General features: G+C 45.6%; 1 protein-coding gene across 1 annotated transcript in view; it reads left to right on the top strand.

Annotated features, from left to right (window-relative positions):
• Window positions 1-827: 827 nt before the first annotated feature.
• Window positions 828-19,447, top strand: part of PIGR (polymeric immunoglobulin receptor) — a 43,836-nt gene continuing 25,216 nt past the window's right edge. Inside the window, exons 1-9 of the mRNA XM_059717569.1 lie at window positions 828-1,001; window positions 3,478-3,761; window positions 8,769-8,917; window positions 9,858-10,193; window positions 10,574-10,903; window positions 11,080-11,409; window positions 11,952-12,288; window positions 13,978-14,084; window positions 14,740-14,865. Of these exons, the coding sequence (XP_059573552.1) occupies window positions 8,881-8,917; window positions 9,858-10,193; window positions 10,574-10,903; window positions 11,080-11,409; window positions 11,952-12,288; window positions 13,978-14,084; window positions 14,740-14,865 (1,603 nt within the window). The 5' untranslated portion in view covers window positions 828-1,001; window positions 3,478-3,761; window positions 8,769-8,880. The remainder of the gene's footprint in view (window positions 1,002-3,477; window positions 3,762-8,768; window positions 8,918-9,857; window positions 10,194-10,573; window positions 10,904-11,079; window positions 11,410-11,951; window positions 12,289-13,977; window positions 14,085-14,739; window positions 14,866-19,447) is intronic.

Here is a 19,447-nt window from a genome sequence, read left to right as displayed (position 1 = left end):
ATCAAAGTTGAGTGCCAAAAATCAGCCACCATGTTTATAAAATGCAGGGCCTGTGGAAGATCCTACAGAAGGACGTGGAAGGCGCAAACCCGAGGTGAGAGGAGAGCTGTTGTGCGTCCTAGGAGAAGAGGTAGGAGCAAGAGAATGAAATTAAGAAGGAGAAACTTCCAAGATGCATAGTGGGATGTAGTATTTAGGAGCTGGAGAAATTAGCACAGGAACGAGGCCCGAGCACAGCTGGAAACCTCAAACAAAGCTAGAGCAGGCTCTAAGTGGTGCCTGGTCTTTGCGATGGCTCCTCTGCACAGAGCTGAATATCACCCTGCCAGATCTAGTAGATGGTGAAGCAAAGTCCTGGGAGAAGGCATTTCAGTTCTGGTTCAGAGGGGATTTAAAATGAGTAGAAGCAAATATAAGAAATAAGACATATAAATATCTTTGCTCATCGCATACCACAGCCCAGATGAATTGTGAGCAAAGTTTTCAGCTGTTATTTCAGAGGGGCAAACCCCTGCCAAGCTCACTCTCTCAGATCCAGAGTCCACACTAAGGGAAACCGAGCACTGAAGAACTGGCCCCTTGGCTTCCACCAACAGCAAGCCTTTTGAATATACATTTTCCCAATCCCCTCTGCGAAAATAGGAGAGACCAGACAAAAACAAGTCAGGTTGGGGCAGATGATCTTAGACCTTGAGTTTTAAACTTTATTGTGTTCAACTAGGCTTAGGAAGAGAGCAAGATAAGGAGGAATGAGTTTGGGGAATGTTAAAGTCTCAAGGTCTGGGAACAGATAACACCACAACTGTTTATAACGAGCTGTCCCCAGCCCCTGCCGGCTCCTCCAGGAAAACAGATTCCCACAAAGACCAAGAGGTAAATTATGCAGGATTATTGGAGAAATGTTACTTAAGGGAACAGCCAACAGTAGATGGTTGCTATCGATTGCCAGATCTGTCAGAGCCAACTAGCAAGAGTCAGCATCTCCCATCGCTAGCCCTGTCGTGAGTATTTGATGAAAAGCTTGTGACTGTCATTACTAGTTCAGGGTAACTGCTTTTGCAGCTAGTCTGAAGCCTGCACAGTAGAAACCTGGTTGATGTAACTGTATAAAGGTTGGCCTAACTGTTTGGGTCTTAGTAAAGAAATGTTCAGTTGAATTATGGTTGTGGTCTAGCGAGCTCCTAATACCCTCCCCTCCAGATGCTTTGCTCGGGGGAAAATGCCTGGGCTGTAGCCATCTCAGGAAGAGGCACTGAACTTCACCTTTCAGAGCTGCCAACTCAATGCTTTTCCCCAGCACTAGCTTCATTCAAATAATTTACCAAGGGAACGCTGTGGGCTTGCTTCCCCTATCCGACAGGGGTTTAACTCCATCAACTTCGGGTGAGTCCAATTGTGTTGCCTCTGATTTTCACTGGCGGATGGCGCAAATGTGCGTCATGGAGTGGCCTCTGTAGTGCCACAGCTCTGCGAAGAGTATCAGTGAAGACAGGGACAAATTAGTCTAAAGGTCTGAGCCCTAGTCCTGAAGCTACCATGCTGGATTCCCTACAAGCGTGTTCAAGAACGCCATCTAATGCAAAACACTGCATTTTGAGTTTCTAAGCCAGGGACTGTGACTGAGTGGGTCCAGAGGGCTGTGTACATCTCCTGGTGTCTTGTGCCTCTGCTACCTGAAGAGCTTTGTTCTGAACCTGGCAGGGAACAGTAGGTTCATTTCTACTGCGTTGCCATCTACGGGAGTAACGGATGGCATTGGGAGGCGAGTAATTGCACATCTATTGCACTGATTTGGCACCGCGCAACAGAGATTATCACTGCTGTTGAACTAACTGCAAGATCTGCTTAACGGAGTATTTGCCTTCAGCTAACAGGATTACACAATGCCTCACAGATTTGCAAATCGTATGCACTCAGGTTTTCAAAGTGCCGCTAAACACAAGCAATGGGCAAGATCAGGATCTTTATAATGATTTTGCCACTAAAAGAAATGATGCCCTCAGACAGACACTACCAACCCTGCCATGAGTCCCAGCATTTTAGGCTATCTGTTGCATCGCTTGATCTTACAAACTCACCATAGCTACTTTTCCCTTAATGAAGGCAGTTTATTCTGAGCTATACGGAAACTGCCTGCATGAATAACACCTTCTTTGTTCTTCAGCTCCCAGAAGAAAGTGAGTATTTTTGTTTACTGTATCTTCCCACAGATGTGCAGTAAAAATACACATTAAGCCTCACTTTGCACTAATAGCTATAATAACCGTGACATTATCGATGTCTCCTCACTGTTCGCATCCATGTAGCAAGCCTTGGTTTTTCTATGTTAAATAAGTTCTCTTTGCTGTCCCCATTCCCCAACGCTGCATTAACACCATCAAACATGCAACAGATGAAACATCCCACAACAAAATAATACCACGTCTGGCATACAGAAGTACAGGGAGGGGAAGTGGGGAACCTCATATGTATCAGTTGGTCAGTGGTAAGAGATTGTGTCTGCTCTCTTCTACTGGAAGTGGAAGCTAGCCGTAGAGGCAACCAGTTCTTAATTCCTATGGGAGACAGCAAACATACAAAACAGTTGCAGCAGATCAGCTTAATGGGCAGAAAGTTCTTCTCCGTCTTAACTTGGTGTAATTGTTACATCTATCCATAAGCTAAGGTAACGAGCTGACGGAAGAAGTTTTCAAATGTCGTCCACAGAACAACGATATTAGGCCTCTCTGCTTTCCCAATCCTTATCTGTTCAGTCAAGTGGACATTTAGTTCAACTGGGCTATGTTGCAACGCTCTGATATTTTCTTCCATTAGCATGACTTTAAAAGGCTGGTCTGGAATCAGAAGACCGCCATGTCATGCATAGGCACATGCAGTTTTCATGCTATTGAGACTGCAACTTCACAGGTAACATGGGAGTCACTGAAGATCTTTGAGTGTATGGTACGCTCACCCCTCTCCATTTCCTTTTGTCCTATGTTCGTGCAGCATCTAGCACAATGGGCTCTTTGGCTGCAGCTGGGGCTCTAAGGTGCTACTACATTACAGTGATAGTCATGTTGGTGTTAGGACCTTCCCCTTTGTTTGAGCAACAGTGTGTTTTGGGGGTGGGGAAGAGAAGGATGCACAAAGTTTGATTCAAAGAAGCTAATAAATTAATTCACGTTAGAATACTGCTTTGGAATATAAAAAGTGAGCTTGAGCTCATGAAAGCTGTGCTAGATATAGATATATGGATTTTTTTTAGCTAGCCTATAAAAGGTGCATATTTATCCTAACACAGTTAATTACCTCTCTCTGCTCTTGGAATATAGCCCCAGAGCCGTGCGTGAAACAGAATGAGACGTACTGAGCTGAATGGACTAGGACTTTGTGCTAAAATTTTCACCAGTTGCCCAGACATCTGGAAATTCCCCTCCTAGCTGCTAGCTCTTTCTGATCAGAACCTCTTCATTTTTTTTTCAATGACGTCATTAGCATCTGAGGTCATCAAAAGGGTTGAATACAAAAGGACAAGACTGCAGGTCCCACGCGCAATGTGCTGATGGTCGTTCCATCATTCCATTAAAGGTCTTTGATCACTTCTGGTCTTCTTGGTGGTGTGAATCTGTGACGACAGCCAAGAGCTATTAAAGGGGACTGGATCTGAGAAGAGAAAGCTGGGCAAATACTAGCAGTGCTGGAAAGATGGGAGCTCTGTAAATCCAGCTCGAGACACAGCATGGAAGAAAGCCTGCAGTAGAGATCCATTTTAGCCAATGGTAGGTAAAACACACTTTAAAGGTTGGTATACAGGGCAAAGTGCTAACCTCATAGCAGTCTGTATTCAGGAGAAGCTCTACAGGAGAGTCCCAGGGGACACTTGCTACTATGCTTTTGAGTTCAACTCACCATTAGCTCTTATCTGGCACTGCTTCCTTCAAGTCTTGCCAGCCATCACTAAACTATATTTCTAGACTATGAAAATAGTGCTGGACTAAGTGTGAAGATAGAGAGACCTATAGCAATAGATGGAGCATTGTAAGCAGCTATAATGGCATTTTTAGTGATTATTAAAAAGCAGTAATTGAGTTTGTTGATACTCTGCTAATACACACTACAGCACGACTGAAAAGCGTGAAAGCAGCTAAGATAAACCCAGGCACGTATGCTGTCTGTAATGCTTCCAGCTTCCCACTCCAACTAAGGAAGCTGAATATCCAAGCCCTCCTGTTCCTGTCTTTGCTTCTTCTCTTGCTTTCTGCTTCTTACTTCTTTACCAGTAAGAAGGAACTGGTGCTCAGCAGTAGCGTAATGAATGGTGGGTGATGAGGGCAATCGGTCCCAGGTGCCCACTTAGAGAGGGCACACGAATGGCAGCTGCTGCTGCCTGGCTGCTGTGCCCCTAATGAACAGGATCTGGTGGCGATTCTGTCAAGGGTTCACGAGGCAGGGTAGAGTCCTGCTCTCTGTCCCACAGCTGCTTTGCAAAACTCAGCAAGATTAAAAAGAGAGCTCAGAGCACTTAGCACCCACAGCACAAAGATGCTCCAAGATAACAAAGAGCTACTTTTATATCATTGTGTTTTCCTCCCTTTCCTGCATTAAGTAAGGCCACTTTAGCCACAAAATAAAAGGTTGCCAGTTTGCTAGGGGGTTCGGTACTGCGTGCATGGGTAGGATTGCTAAGCCAGCTTTCAGCTCTTGGGCCATATTCAGTTTGAGTACTTTGGGTCACGTGTAAGGTCCTTTGGAAAATGGCATTTTACTGAAGAAGAGCAAATGAGAAAGTGTTTCAGCAGCTCAGCTATAGCTCACAAACTGGCTTACATTCTTTCCTGAATCCTGACACAGGACAGGGCTGTAGATTATCCTTTTATAAAGAGCAGAACACCTTGAGATGGTGAAATTAATATATATTTCAAGTCCTTTCAGCATTTTGTTAAATCACTGGTATTGTCTCGCTGGTATGAAAAGAAAGATTATCTTTGAACTCAATGACAAAGTATTGTTCTGTAACTAGACAACCCATGTACAAGATCTCAAAAGATCACAGAGATGTTCTCATGTAGGCATGGCAACCAACTTCTAATGACAGAGAAAAAGGAAGTATTGATTTATCCTTATGTTAAAGGACTTAATTGGGCTGACCCCAAAAGTCAGTTTAGCTCAATGAAACGTGCTTTCTGGTCTAACTTTAAGACAGAGCACTATTAAAACTTTCTGTTTAAGGAAGAAACGCTCGATCAGTGCTAAGTGCCCGGACATGAGGTTTCCAGACCGGTGGGGTAGATGACAGCCCAGAGAATGGAGTAGAATTTCTTTCTACTTCTGTGGCGTCAGGACTTCACCCAATCTCCGTAACCTCAAAAGGAGCAACAGATGGCAAATGCTAGCTCAGCTATAACAGTGTATGCCACTAAAGCTAAGTCTGGCTATGATGTTGTTCTTGCTAGTTCCTGAAAGTAAGCTGAACAGGAGTAGCTGTTGCAGGGTGCTCTTAGCCCCAAGCAGATGCTGATATTGGTGGTCAGTCACCGTGACACAAGTTAAGCTACCACTTTTGGTTTCAGACACTAACCTTTGGGCAACCTTGGACTGAGATGCAAATCAGGGTGGAATTTTATACCCTTAGTCTCACTCTGCTTACAGTACTTTTGGCACTAACCACCAAGCTACTGCTGCAGCGATGCTGCCAGAGATGTTTTGCAATGTCAGGCTTTATAGAGAAGGGGAACAAAGTCCGGTCTCATTAAAGTCAGTGGGCACTGACACCAATTACACCATGTTTGATCTACGGTGCTTAGTTCTGATGCCTCCCATTGGCACTGCCAAAGGCAGAGGAGACCTTTGTGATTCTCTGCTGTGACCGCTTGCATGGCACAGACCAAACGGCCTTGATGAGATTTCCTCACTGCATGACCCGGTGCTCCCTTTCCCATATGACTAGCCGCTTTCAGTTGGACTCTGAGGCAGTTGAGCTGCACGGTGGGTCAGAAACCCTGTTTGACGGCAGCAACAAGGCTTATCTGCTATGGATAAAAATGAATTTGAGTTTGTTGTGGGCTTTGAAGGCTCCTTGAGAAGCTCGTTATTTGTGCAGCAAATCCTGGAGAAACAGAGAGAAACTAAATGACAAAACCCGGCATCCTGTGGAGCTCTATTTGGTGTCTGGTTTATTGGAAGCAAGGAGTTAAAATGCAGATGATCCCAAATTTACATTTCAGCAGACTCAGCACAACCAGCTCACTCTCTGGCCTAAATAAAGTGCATTTCCTCAGCCCCATCTTACACAGTTCCCTTGTCCTTACAGTGTTGCAAGAGTAAGGACTGAGGAGGAACTGAGGTCCCAGGCTGGGCAGCCTAGCTGACGCCTGCGGCTGATGTGAGCTGGGAGCGGGGTGGAAACATGCGTGCTGGGCAGGCAGCTGGGGGGAGGCAGGGGGTGGGGAGCAAGCCAGTGCATCCACCTAGCCCAGCTCTTTGCAGTTCCCCACAGCCCAGGGCCACGCTCAGCAGCTTCCAACCCCTGTAAGAGGTGCTCTTCCCTTCCTCATTGGCTTAGGGCCCGATCCAAGCTCCATTGCAGCAGGCTGAGGGCAGGTTAGAGCCTACTCTGTCATTTGGAAGTGTCTAGTGGTGCCGAGATGGAAGATCCCAGCTGAGCTCCATCGCTGCAGTTCCGCTTCCTCGTCGCTCCGCACGCTGCTCTCCCGAGCTTTACCGGGGTCCCGGCCAAGGAATGATCCAGACGAGGTCAGTGGGGGTATCGCAGTCCATTTTAATACAGCAAAAAAACCCAGATCCATCATTTTTCTACCTGCCTGCTTATTTTTAACAGCTCGTGCACTTTCTCAGCTTGGTTGCTGGAGCAAAATGCAGGCAGAGAGAGGCTGTCAGGCTAATGGTTAGAGCACAGGCCCAGCAGTCCACATTCCTGGGCTCTGTCCTTCATTCCTAGGCAATTCATTTCGCTGCCCCGCTGCTGCTTATGTCTTCAGGATGGTGATAACACTGGCCCACCTCCCAAAAGCCTTTACAGAAGAGTGCACTAGTGTGTTTCTAATAACTCATTCACGTCCTAGGTACATCTCTTTGACACCCCAATGGGATATCAGTTCCCTAAAGCATTTCTAAGCCCACGAACAAGCGCACGTGGAATGAGTAGCTTGTACAGTTTACGGCTGGTTTCAAATGCAGGTGACTTAACCTCTTCAGCGCCCGGGCTTTGCTTCCTGAAATGCTTGGAGGTGACTCGCGTGGACCCGGGGAAAACACCCTGCGGTAGGAGCTGAGGTTTTAACCAAGCCAAGTGTTGAGCAACTGTCAAGCAGAGAGTTGCAACAAAGACTATTCAGATTGAAACACTAGAGCAATCAGAAGTGAATTTTTAACTCGGGATGAGGAAGTGAATCCAAGCGCTGAGCACGGAGCTTGACTCATGAACAGCGTCTTGCTTAGATCCGTAATTGGCTGCACAGATGTCCCAAAAGTGCCACCGAGAAGTGTATGGGTTGGAAAGAGGGGATGTTGTTTCCAGCAGGTCTGACACAGGACAGACAGCCCCCGCTGCGGAGGGGACTTCTGGGGTTCCCCAGACTACCACCGAATTTGCCCGTGTCTTCCTTCACCTTCTGCTATTGTTTGCTGAGCTGATAAAAATCTTGCATTCTCTGTCTAGGATTTTGGCTGCCCAAGGCCTCAGAGGCCAGCTGCAGCTTTGGGGCAGGCGTGTGGACTTCCAGAAAAACAAATTATTAACCTCAGTGGCTAAATCAGACATGCTCAAGCCCAGAGGTCTCTTCCAGCCAGCTCAGTGCTGGGGCAGCCTCCCACCCCAGCGTGGCACAATGGCCCCAGCACTGCATGGAGAGCGAAGACCCAGTTCAACCACTGATCCATAAGGTGACCAAGCCCCTCTCCATTCTCTGAGCCTCGGTTTCCCCATCTATAACATGGCAATTATGTGAGTTGGTAAAGCTTTTTGAGATCTGTGAATAAAAGTGCTCGCAGAACTAGTTGTTATCACCAGGCTCCACTCCTCTCCCTCAGCACAACTTATTCCATGCCAGCACCTTCCACTTCATGTTGTGTGGTCAGGTTTTACCCTCACACCACACTTCTTGTAGGAAGTGGCATTTGATCCCTGTTCGGTACAGCGGGCACAGAGTTCAGTCACAGCACCATATGAATAATAAAGATTTCATTTTTATTTTCTGACCGAGCTTGCCCAAAGACTTAAAACGGAGTCTAGTGGGTCCTGCACAGATTTGGCAAGCAGGACACCTGAGTCCTATCTGCGGCTGTGCTGCTCACGGTAAATTTGGACAAGTTGCTTCTCTGCTTGAGAGGCTTTGGTGCAAGGTGATCTGTTCGTATCATCATCATCATCATCATCTTTCAACAAGCGTTATCCTATTTCAACAGGAAAAGTTCCCAGCGGCTGGAATGGTTACAGGCACCAGTGGGATTTCGGTGCCCGGTTCCCATTCAGTTGCATTAGCAGTCGGGTGCTTAACTTCCATAAAAGAAATGCAAACTTCCAGAACTCTTGGTTCAGAGATGATACCTTTTATTAAACCAACTGAGAAATTGCAAATATTTTTTTTTCCTGCAAGTTTTTGGGCTTACACGCCCTTCCCCAGGCTCAGGAAAAGATGGTAAAAAGTCCCCACATGTAGGAAATAAACTTCATTTTTGCACAAAGGAAGCTGATGCTGGAAATCTGTCCCTCTGAGTAGCTCTTTGAAAATCCTGGTCTTTATCTTTTTTCTCATATTTGATGACAGGTACGTGTAAAGTTAAGCGCTTTGGATTTCCAGCTGGGAGTTGAAAGGGGACCCCGGCCTCCATACCCAAGTGAAACTCAGATGTCTACCCGGTGAAGAGTAAAGGGCAAGCATGGATGGTCTCCTCCTGTTACCGCTCTTGTTACAAGGTGAGTAACTTTAGGAACCATCTCTGTGATGCAAAGCTCTTGCAATGACACAGAGTGAGAGAACTCCAGGCTTGCAGGGAATGAAAGGAAATTTGGGGTTAAATAAAAGACAATCCCTTCTAATACAGGGCAACTCCCCCTCTTCACAGTGGAGACAAGGGAAACTTCCCTGTCACAAGACACAGTTAATGATTCTGCAATACCTTGAAGGCTCAAGGCCCACGTGTCCGTGGTCCTGCCTATCCTGCAGCCATTCATAGCTGTGCAGTGTGATTGCAGAGGGCAAATAAAAGCTTCCAGATCAGGACGGTATTTATACCTACTTGGCTTTGGTGTAAATGGTCACACGAGGTACGGGGAACAGAGAATCAAACCCTGCATCTCTCATTAAGACCTGACCAAAACCTTACTGAAACCAATAGAAAGGAGGCAGATGCAACAGGTTGTAGAGTGCTTCTGCTTGCAGGAATGGAGACTTCAAGGGTGGAAACGTTTTACAGAGATGTAAAGCACAACACAGGATTACTTCTTCCTCTGAGATCTCCTTGTCACTAAATACTGCCCAGCTGCTCTGATCCAGAGAACTAAGCTCATCATTCAGCTTTTGGCAGGTAAAACACCTGCTGGGATTGATAGGAGTCCTGCCTGTGAAAGGGCTGCATAATACTTGAGCGGTAGCTCGGGGTTTCTTCCTAGATGCTGCCACACAACGTGGATAAAGGATTGTATCCAAATCCCTTACCTGCCCAGGTATAGAGTAATAAAGCCCGGGAGCGCCAAGAGATGTGGATCTGCTTTACAAGAACTTTTACATCTTCCAAAATTAGTATTAAGCTGTCTGGGCCAGGTCATCAGTCTCACATGCGTGGCGCTGTGCTGGTTTATACCACCTGGCTAGCGATTTGGCTAATGCACTGTCTACATTTCTTTGAATAAACAGTTTCAGGTGCCATGAACGGGCCCAGGCTGTTGACAGCGGGGGTTGGAGAATCGGTCACTGTCCCGTGTTTGTATCCAAAGACTCCAGCCAACAGACACGACCGGAAGTTTTGGTGTAAAGTGTCAGTCGCCAAAGTGTGCAACACCATCGTTTCTACCAACAGTTACACCTCCGAAGAGTACAAAAACCGAGCAGAAATCACCGACTTCCCTCATAACAGCACAGCCTTCCTGCGAATGACCAACCTGAGGAAGAACGACAGTGGGATCTACAGATGTGGCATCGGCATTACCAACAGAGGCTTATTTATCAGCGTAAACCTCACGGTGTTGGACGGTACAGTAGCTGGCTGCCTTCAGAGCCAACCCATTGCAAAATGTGTAGATTCAGGTCTCTCCTCTGAGCCTACAAACCCAGACTTGGAAAAGCCCCATGCCCAATTTATGGTGTTTGGAGCCACACGTTCTAGCGGTGGCTTATGATGACCTCAGTCTAAGGCAACGGTTGTTGCATCAACTTTGCTTGGTCCCGCTCTTCCTCCCCTTTGCTGAGAACAGTCATTTACTTGTGAGAGTAAAAGAGAATTTCTTTTCTTTTCTTAAATAAAAGTGCCCAGAGATTGACCAAAACTCACTCTTAGGAAATGTGAAAGGGCTAAGAAGGGAAGCTGCTCCAAGCGGCTCCTTACTGTGTTCTGTTCTGTTGTCTCCCAACAGGTCATACCGTGCCAAAATCACCAGACCTGGTGCTTGGGGAGCCCAGAGGATCCGTGACAATCCCATGTCCCACGGAAAACGTCAAAGGCAGTGGAAGGAGCTTTTGGTGTAGACTGGGAAAAAATGGCTGTTCTCTCATAGCAGACACGGACGGTTACGTGAGCGAGAATTATAACGGGAGAATCGTCATCACCCAACAGGAGAGCTCTGGGACTTTTCACATCTTGATAAATGGACTAAAACCAGAGGATTCGGGGCTGTATAAGTGTGGGACAGGAACGCCAAGTGATTCCAGAGACACAGAAACCATCGACCTCCAGCTCACTGAAGGTAAGGCTGGGAAGAAAGAGCAGTTAATGATTAGGAGCCGCTCTAGGTCCTTATTTGCTGAACAGCGTCTGCATTTGCAGCCGTGTTCCAAAATCCCGCATATATTGTTTTTTCAGGGGGCAGGATTCAGAGTAGTTTGGGCTAAGCCGCTTACCCAGTTTCTTCTCAACCTCCAGATTCAACCATCCCCAAGCAAGTGAAACACTTGAGTGGAGTGGTAGGTGGCTCGGTGTCTGCTACGTGCCGCTATGATCCCCAAAAAGATTATGAGACGAAATACTGGTGCAAGTGGGAGAAGGCAGAATGCCGCCTCGTGGTGGATACCCATGGATTTGTAGATGATGCATTTAAAGGAAGAACAAGGATAGTCAGCGATACCCAGAAAAATGGAACTTACACAATAGTGATGAGCCGCCTGAGAGAAAAGGATGAAGGATGGTATTGGTGTGGGGCTAAAGATGGAAACACGGAGCAGACATTTTCTGTCATGTTATACATCGAAAATGGTACGTGTTGAAGGGGTGCTGGCCACAGTGGCTAAGAGCCTCTTCTCTCAGTCTCATTCTGCATTCTCATAGCCTTTGGTCCATCACCTCTGCAGGCACTACTGTCCAAAAACCTCTGCTTTGTACTCTGCCTTGGCCCATCAGGCATACCAGTCTAGCTCAGCAACGGCACGAGGTTTTCTAGAGCTTAAGGGGGAGATTTTTGAAGATACTAATGAGAATCAGGAGTGTCAATGGAAGGGGCTGAGTGGCCGTCTCTCCCTAAGGAGAGATAATAGCATTCATTTTTTACTGCTTCTAATACAGTGGTGCCCAGAGCCCCAGTCAGGGTTCGTTGTGCCAGGTCCTATACCAGCACCCACACCGATGCAGTCCTGAAGCTAAATGTGAAAGCTGCATCTTCCAGCTTTGGGAGAACGTTACTGGAAAGCACGCACTGCGCATTTCACCGAGACAGAGACCAGGCATCAGACCGGCACAGGGCCAATCGTCTGTCCCTGCACTAAACGTGTGCTCTTTGTTACAATCCTACTCTTCACTAGGGTCACAGACCTCTGCACCTGCAAGCCCCAAAACAGCAACAAGAGCCAAAGGAGCAGCAACAGCGTCAGCAGCAGCAACTACGAGTGCTAAAGGAGCAGCGACAAGGCCAGTAGCAGCATCTACAGGAGCCAAAGGAGCAGCAACAGGGTCAGCAGCAACTATAGCAGCAGCAACAAGAGCACACGGAGGAGCAACTCCTGTCCTCCACAGCATCCCCAGCCACGCAAGCATCCCAGACCACACATACCCGGCAAGCACAGTTACCGAGAGGCCTTTGGGAACAGCGACCACTTCCGACAGACTTGTAACTTCCAGTCAGGAAGCCTACAGCGAAAGGTAAGATCCTGAACAAGCGCTGCCCACAGGATAGATGAGTTCCTTTGGATTTGTTTGAAATCTTCTGGTACCCAGGAAAGAAAGACTAATTCCCATGTAATTCTGCAAATACTGCACTCCCTCTCTCATAAACTACGCAGGACTAGAAAAGAGACAAGTCAGAGGCAGGCCTATATCATCTGTACAATGATGAATAGATAGATCAGGGACTTCACTTGTCCGGTCTTAGAGGGTGAGAACAAGGGGACATCGGCAGTGATTAAAAAGGTGACAAGTTCAGAATCGGGAGCAGGAAATACTCTCTCGCCCCAGGTATAATCACACTGTGGAACTCACTGCCGGGAGCAGAAGCTGAGGCCAAAGGGAGGGGACATTTTTATGGGATAAAGGAACACCTGGAGTAACAACAGCTGATGCTCACAATATTTGTAAGGGATACCAGGTCTATTGCTACAGGGCTGAATCCAATTTATAGATAAGTAAGAGAAGAAATATCAGGTCAAATGATCCATATTTGCCTTGGGAGCCGTTCTCATGCTTTCTTCTCAACTAGCTGGTGCTGGCTGTTGTGGCGGGTCAGATTCAGGGCGAGATGTAGTGCTGCTCTCTGATCTCGTATAGCAAGCCTTGTGTCCTTGTGCTCGAGACTGGGAAAGAAAATCTCTCAGGACACATTAGCGCTGCAGGATGTGATGCTGGCGATTCAATAGCCACCATACTGCCTTCTCCGCCGCGACTCAGTAATCCTTATCCCCAAGGCTGAGGGGTGAGCCTGAATAAGCCAGGCCTTTGGAAGATTTAAGTCATTTTTGTCAGTAATGACCTTATGTCACTACTACAGAAGCAGAATTGCTAACTCCAGGGACCAGGCTGAGATCCTGGCTCCCTGCCTTCCTGTATGCTTTAAACCGAGTGCGGTATTCTACTTCGCTTCCTCTCCTGAATGGTTATGTAGCATTGCCATGAGCTGCTGTTGCATCGCACCACACCAGATGTAGCTGCAGCACCGCAGCAAGGGAAATGATCCTTCCTGTGCTTTACATGCTCAGGGATGCCGGCACATGCAAGGAATGAAGGGAGACCTCGCTGCCTACAAATACTAGGAAATAGCACAGCCATATCCCACAACACATCACTATGGCTGCCTCCCTCAGACCTGTTCCCTCCTTGAACCCCAGGCAGCAGAGACAGTTGTTACCCATTATAAAATAAGCATTAAGTTGTTATCTAATGAAGAGCCAGCTTCCTAGACAGTAGCAAGCTCAGTGTATGCCCTGGCGATTTGCAACTTGATGGCACCTATGGCGTTTTGCAAGAAGACACTCCACCACCACGGTGATGGGAATGGTATACAAACCTAGATAGACAGGGCAGTAACCCAGCCTGGAAACTGGGAGGAACCCATTTCAATTTTTAAGGGGGCAATTCAACCAAGCACTATAAAACCCATGGAGTAGGGCACAGTTCTAAGTAGCTACAGAAATTACTTCCTCATGATCAAAACCTAGATCGAATGATTTACTCTCTGCTTGACTTTGTTAACTGTTCTTGGATTGCGAGAGAAAATTTATGACCCTTTTTTTTTTTTTTAACACTCTTCCATGTAAAAACCAAGCCTTCGTTCAAGCGCTTTATGTGCCTCCTACATGGCACAAAGTCCCACGTAACTCTTATGACTTATCTTTGCAGTTCGTCAAGTGGCTCACTGTTCCTTTCAGCTGTGTTACCAGCTCTCCTTGTGCTGCTGCTTCTTGCTGGTGTTGTTGTCCTGATTAAAGTAAAGCTGCTAAAGAAGAGTAAGTCTAACGGGCAACACCCTGGGGGTGATTTGGGGTGTTTTCCACATGCTCTACTTTTAAAACTCTGAAGAGCCACCACGTTTGCAGAGATGAGCAGGCACTTTGTAGTGAGTTTAGTGTAGGCCGTCGGAGAAGAAACCTCCACCTTGAGTTCTCGACGCATAAAGAAAATCTACTTTCTGCATGTTGAAAAATCATAACAGTTTTATGGTTCTTGGAAAGCTAGGAGCATAAACGTTTGATGCTGCACTCCAGAAAGGCTGAACATGCTCCCTTTGAACAGTAGTGCCCAATCGGGACCAAACCATTGCTCTCTGTTCCAGATCTATGCCATAGCAGCTTCATCCCTGATGATACAAAGATTGACCAGAATAATCCCTGTTAAGTGCTGATTTTCTTTACTGGGGGTGTGGGCAACTCTATGCCCTGAACATGTGGCTAGCTCTTATTGTAGAACAATAATATTTATTGGGAATTTAGAGACAGAGAGAGGGAGAGAATGTTAATTAATACAATGTCTGGAAGAGAGATCCTTTCTTTATATACCAGCAGAAGCTCTAGGCCTAAACCCATAGCTGCTGAAATCAGTAGGTGTCTCTGTATTAACTTCAACAGATATTGGAACAGGCCCTAAATTGTATCTTTCTTTTAGGAAACGCCAGACAGGATGGGAGGAACCTTGAAACTGCCCCCATCTTAATTGACTTAAAGGAACTTAAAAAGAATACGACAGAGGATGACGTGAGAACAACCAGGTGGAAGCTGAGCCTTCAAAAAAGTAGGCTTATACCCTGTGTTCAACCCCCAAGTTAGAAGAATTTGTATGAATAATAAATAAAGGCTCAGTCACTGAGTGTCAAGCGCACCAATAAAAAATAGAGGCATTTTTCATACGCAACATAATTCAATGAAGTTTCTGGGGAAACATCCACATTTCAAGCATTTCCAAACACCCTGCAAGTACATTGAACAAAACCCAGCAAGCTGTTCTGTTGAAAACTGTCATTGAAAAGTGCAAGCATTTGAATTTCTCTCTCTTTCCCCCCCTTTTTTTTTTTAAACCAGCTCTACTGACTGGGAGCTGTGCAAATGTTGCATTTTCCCACCTCCTCATTCTGGTATTGATGTATTTTTAAAATCATCTCCCCAGAATCTACCCATCACCTGAGGTTTTAGAGTTTTGCTTTTTGTTTTGTTTTTTAAGAAGGACCATAAAGAACTCAAATCCCATTAATTCAGCCAGGGCTGAATGAATGTCCTTTGACTTTTGTGAAAGTCCCAACTTTAGTATCTAGCTGGATATTTTAGGATTTCCCTATCAGTGTAGGTAGCAGAGGATCTCTCATACTAATATGTGGCTTTCCCCCTTCATCTATATATTATATATATGAAATGTATTGGACAGCAAATTCTCTGCAGAGAACTGGAGGAATGGAGTTGCACGCCATGCGTGTGCAGGATTATGTTTTAAATCTTAATGGAATATTTTATATTGGTTTGCTCATGTGTAATACATAATCAATAGCCCCACGGAGCAGATATCAGTTTTGCAGTGCTTATCCAAGATTGTAGTTTCGGGACGGGAACGGAAAATCTGCTCTCTCCTTTCCTGGCCGCGTGAAGTGACTTTGGCTCATGGATTTCAACAGACTTGGAGGCCCCTTGTTCAGTTTACATGTTTATTGTTGCATTGATTATATTGTGCTCTTTCAAAGCTTCCGATTTATCTCACTTCCTGCTCCAGGCATTTTAATAATATTTAATTGCTTGTGACCTATTCCTATATGACAAATAAGCAATTCTTATTTATTGCATTGCAATCATTCCTTTTACTCTCGTTCTGCGTGCAGAATATTCTGCACAACTACCGGAGGATCCAGAGAGAATAGGCCATGTGCAACTCCCTGTTGTTCCAGCAACGTAAAAAAGCCACGGGGTTTTCTTGGAATATTCCTAGCCTTGGGTGTAGGCTTGCCAAGGAAACAGCTGAGCAAACTGAAATATTTTAAAGAACTGTTGATTTGAGGCATTTGATCTCAGTGAAGTTTATGCCTCAACTTTGAGATACAGCCAAAACACATGAAAACTTACAGTGCATTTGAAAAATGTGATGGCATTCAGTGTCCCATATGCAGAATGTTACAAACTAATTCTCTCCAATGGTGTAAACCAGTGGTTTTCAATGTGTGGTCTCTGGACCCCTGGGAGTCCGCAGACTATGTCTAAGGGGTCCAGGAAAGATGACTATTATCAATCAAAAGTATGTGAATACCCAAACGTACAATTTAAGGGGGTCCAAACCTCCATTCAAAATAGTTTAAGCGTCTGCAAATGAAAAAAGATTTCAAACCACTGGTGTAAAGAGACAGGCAGAACTCCATCTGAGTCCTGCAAGTCCATTCGTACCCGACGAGGGATTTGTCTCAAGGGCAACATTTTGTCAAACTGAACCAACTACTGTCTTGAGGCAAGCCAGGAGCTTGTTCGCGTGTCTGCTCCTAGGAAAGGCAATGCCAAAACTTCCAGTGACTTCAGGCACAAATCACTCGTCTTCAACTGACATAGGTAGAGGGTCTTCAAAGCTGCCAGGGAATCTGGATAAATAGGTGCTATAACATTTAATGACCATTAGGCAACGAAACAAAAGATTTGAAAATTTAGTGTAGGCTCCCAGAGAAGAAAGCTACACTTAATTTTGGTCATGTCTGAGATCTGGAATATCCTGCACAGAGTAAAATAACCTTGAATAAAACCTTACAGGTTCAGGGCATTTGTTTAGAATAAAATAGTACGTCTTAAAAAAAGGAGTGTCTATTTTATCTAACATTTAGGTCTTCAAAAAAGCTTCTCTTTATAACTATGACTCTGGGGAAAGAAAATATGATCACAAAAGTAACAGTATTTCACAGCTTTTCAGGAATCTAGAAAGTGAAAAGAGGGGTTTTTTGTTTCTTTTTAGGGGTACCCACTGATTTTTTTGGGGGTGGGGTGGGACATAGTAAGACACCTTGACAAGGCCTGAGGACAACTGCTCAGTACTTTCTGAAAATAGGCACCCTTGAAAGTGGCTTAAGTTAGGCGCCTGGAAATGCAACACTGAAAAATATGTTAGCCAGAAACAATGCCAGGGAATAGTGACATTTTGCTCTGTTTCTCTTTTGTTTCAGGTGTCCTATGAAAAAAGAAATGTTGTTTTCTCAGCTGCGTCTATCAAGACTCAAGGGCGAGCAATCAGGGCTCCCTTCCTTTACGAGGCTAGCATACATAAGCCTAGTGGCCAACTTAAAATACATATATACACATCACATTGCATGCTGCACAGCAGACTTTTTAAACTTATTTCCATTTCAAAAGACTGCATTTCATTTAATACATTATAACTGTGCTTTTGTGTAATAGATGAATCTTGGGCTGATAAATGTCGTTTATAGGAGAAGCGTTTGTTAAAAAAAAGAATAAAGCAAAGTGCTGTAGCCAAATATTTCTACAGGTAACTTTTATTGCGTGGCACGTTTATCTTCAAAGGAAGGCAGAACATTTGCAGTTGAAAGCTATGGCTAGGGGACTGCATGGAGAACACGGATGTATCCATGGGGCACATTACCTATAAATATTGTGTGTAGGTGGCAAACTTGAGTACACCAACAGGTGAAACGCTGTTTATTTGCCTTAGCATTAGGCAAAACCTAAGGGGTGGCTTTGGTATTTCGAAATCCTCATCCACCTTGTTTTTTGGGCAACACTGAAACCAGATCAGAGATCCGGCATCTCAAAGGCGCTCGAGTTTATGGAGACCTAAATAAGAGACCTTGGTTTTAATTCCTCTCCCGTGCTCAGTTCCCCCAAGTTTCACGGAGGGATTTCAAACCACCTAGCTCAGACACATGCAATGGCTGAACAGCTGCGGGGCCACGCCGCAGGCTGGGCTGTGCACGGAGAGCCGGTCACTGAGGTTTGTTTGTGCTCTGGAGATGCCAAAGTGCTTGGGAAGCCTGTAACTTGGCAGGAAGACATTTCCTTGTCTGTTAAAACATGCAAATATCTTGTTGGAATTCCACTGCGTTCAGAGACAATGGCTCGCCTTCACTGGAGATTTTAAAAGCGGGAAGTGTGGGGGGCAGGAAACAGTTCAGAAAACAGGTATAGAGGAGAGTCCCTCATACCAACGTGTTGTCACGTGGCTGTGCAAGATAATCACAGGCCTCCCTGGGTTGGCTTCCTGCACTGAGCCTTCTCTGGCCCTCTAGTGCACCTCCTTCCCCGCAAAAGGCCAAACTGCCGCTGGTTGCAAACTATTGAATCACTCACGCTCCGCGAACAAACTAATTTTCAGAGTGAAATGTGGGGGTGCCAGATCCAGAAGGGCAAACCTGCTTGGGAATGGCCTGGCCAGTGCTACGGAGGACTCTGCTACTTGTCCAAGGTCCAACACATGGATCCTGATGGGTCTAATCTGCTGCAAACTACTGCCTAGGGACTAGATTAACCTTACAGTGAGGGCTAGGCTGTTCCTTGCAGATACAACCCTATTGCGTGGCAGGTAGGCTAGCGTCTGATCCACAGGGAAGGGCATTTCCCTTCTCCAGGTCAACAGGACCCTCCCAAACAATACAACTCTTACCCCTCCTGGCAGAAGTTTCCCAAAATGGGATTCTGTTAAGACTTTTAGCCTACACTCATGACAGGAGCAGTCTGGTCCTCAAATGAAGCTACAGGAGTGTGTCACACGGACAAGTGTGCAGCACCATTCAGGTCTTGAGCTAAAGGCACCTTCGTGTGTCTTTCAACTTGATCCTTTCTTCACCACAACTAATTAATATATTCATAGACTTTAAGATCTAAAGGGATCACAATAATCATTCATTCAAGCTGGCCTCCTGGATTACACGGGTCCAAAAATGTCAGTGTCCAAACTTATAAATGCTTGGTCGAGTTAGAACAGAGCTGTAAAGTGACGTATCCTGGTAGGTTAAAAGCCAGAATCATTTGTCTTTTCAAGTTGCAAAGAGAGAATTTTTTTCATGCCATCTTATTACCAAGAAACAGGTGCAGAAAATTCTAATGTAAAAAGACAAAATGCCCTGAAAACGGAGTACTTTAAAGAACTGTGGACATTTTTTCATTCACTGACAAAATGCAGCTCTTCTCACATGAGAAATACATTAAAGGTGTTTTGAAGGTTAGAAAAAAATCTCCCCATTGATGTTCCCCTCCAGGTCTTTGCTGAGACATGTTGGCAGGGAAGCAGGGGTAACATCAATACTGTTATCTGCATTTGTTCTGCGGGTAAAGAGAGGACTACAGGGCTCCAGATAAATGGGCAAATGCCCTTGGTGCGGCACCTCGCAAGCGTTCTCTCC

The sequence above is a fragment of the Alligator mississippiensis genome, chromosome 14 (genome assembly GCF_030867095.1).
Source record: "Alligator mississippiensis isolate rAllMis1 chromosome 14, rAllMis1, whole genome shotgun sequence".
Taxonomy (NCBI): domain Eukaryota; kingdom Metazoa; phylum Chordata; order Crocodylia; family Alligatoridae; genus Alligator; species Alligator mississippiensis.
This window is presented reverse-complemented; position numbering and strand designations above follow the sequence as displayed.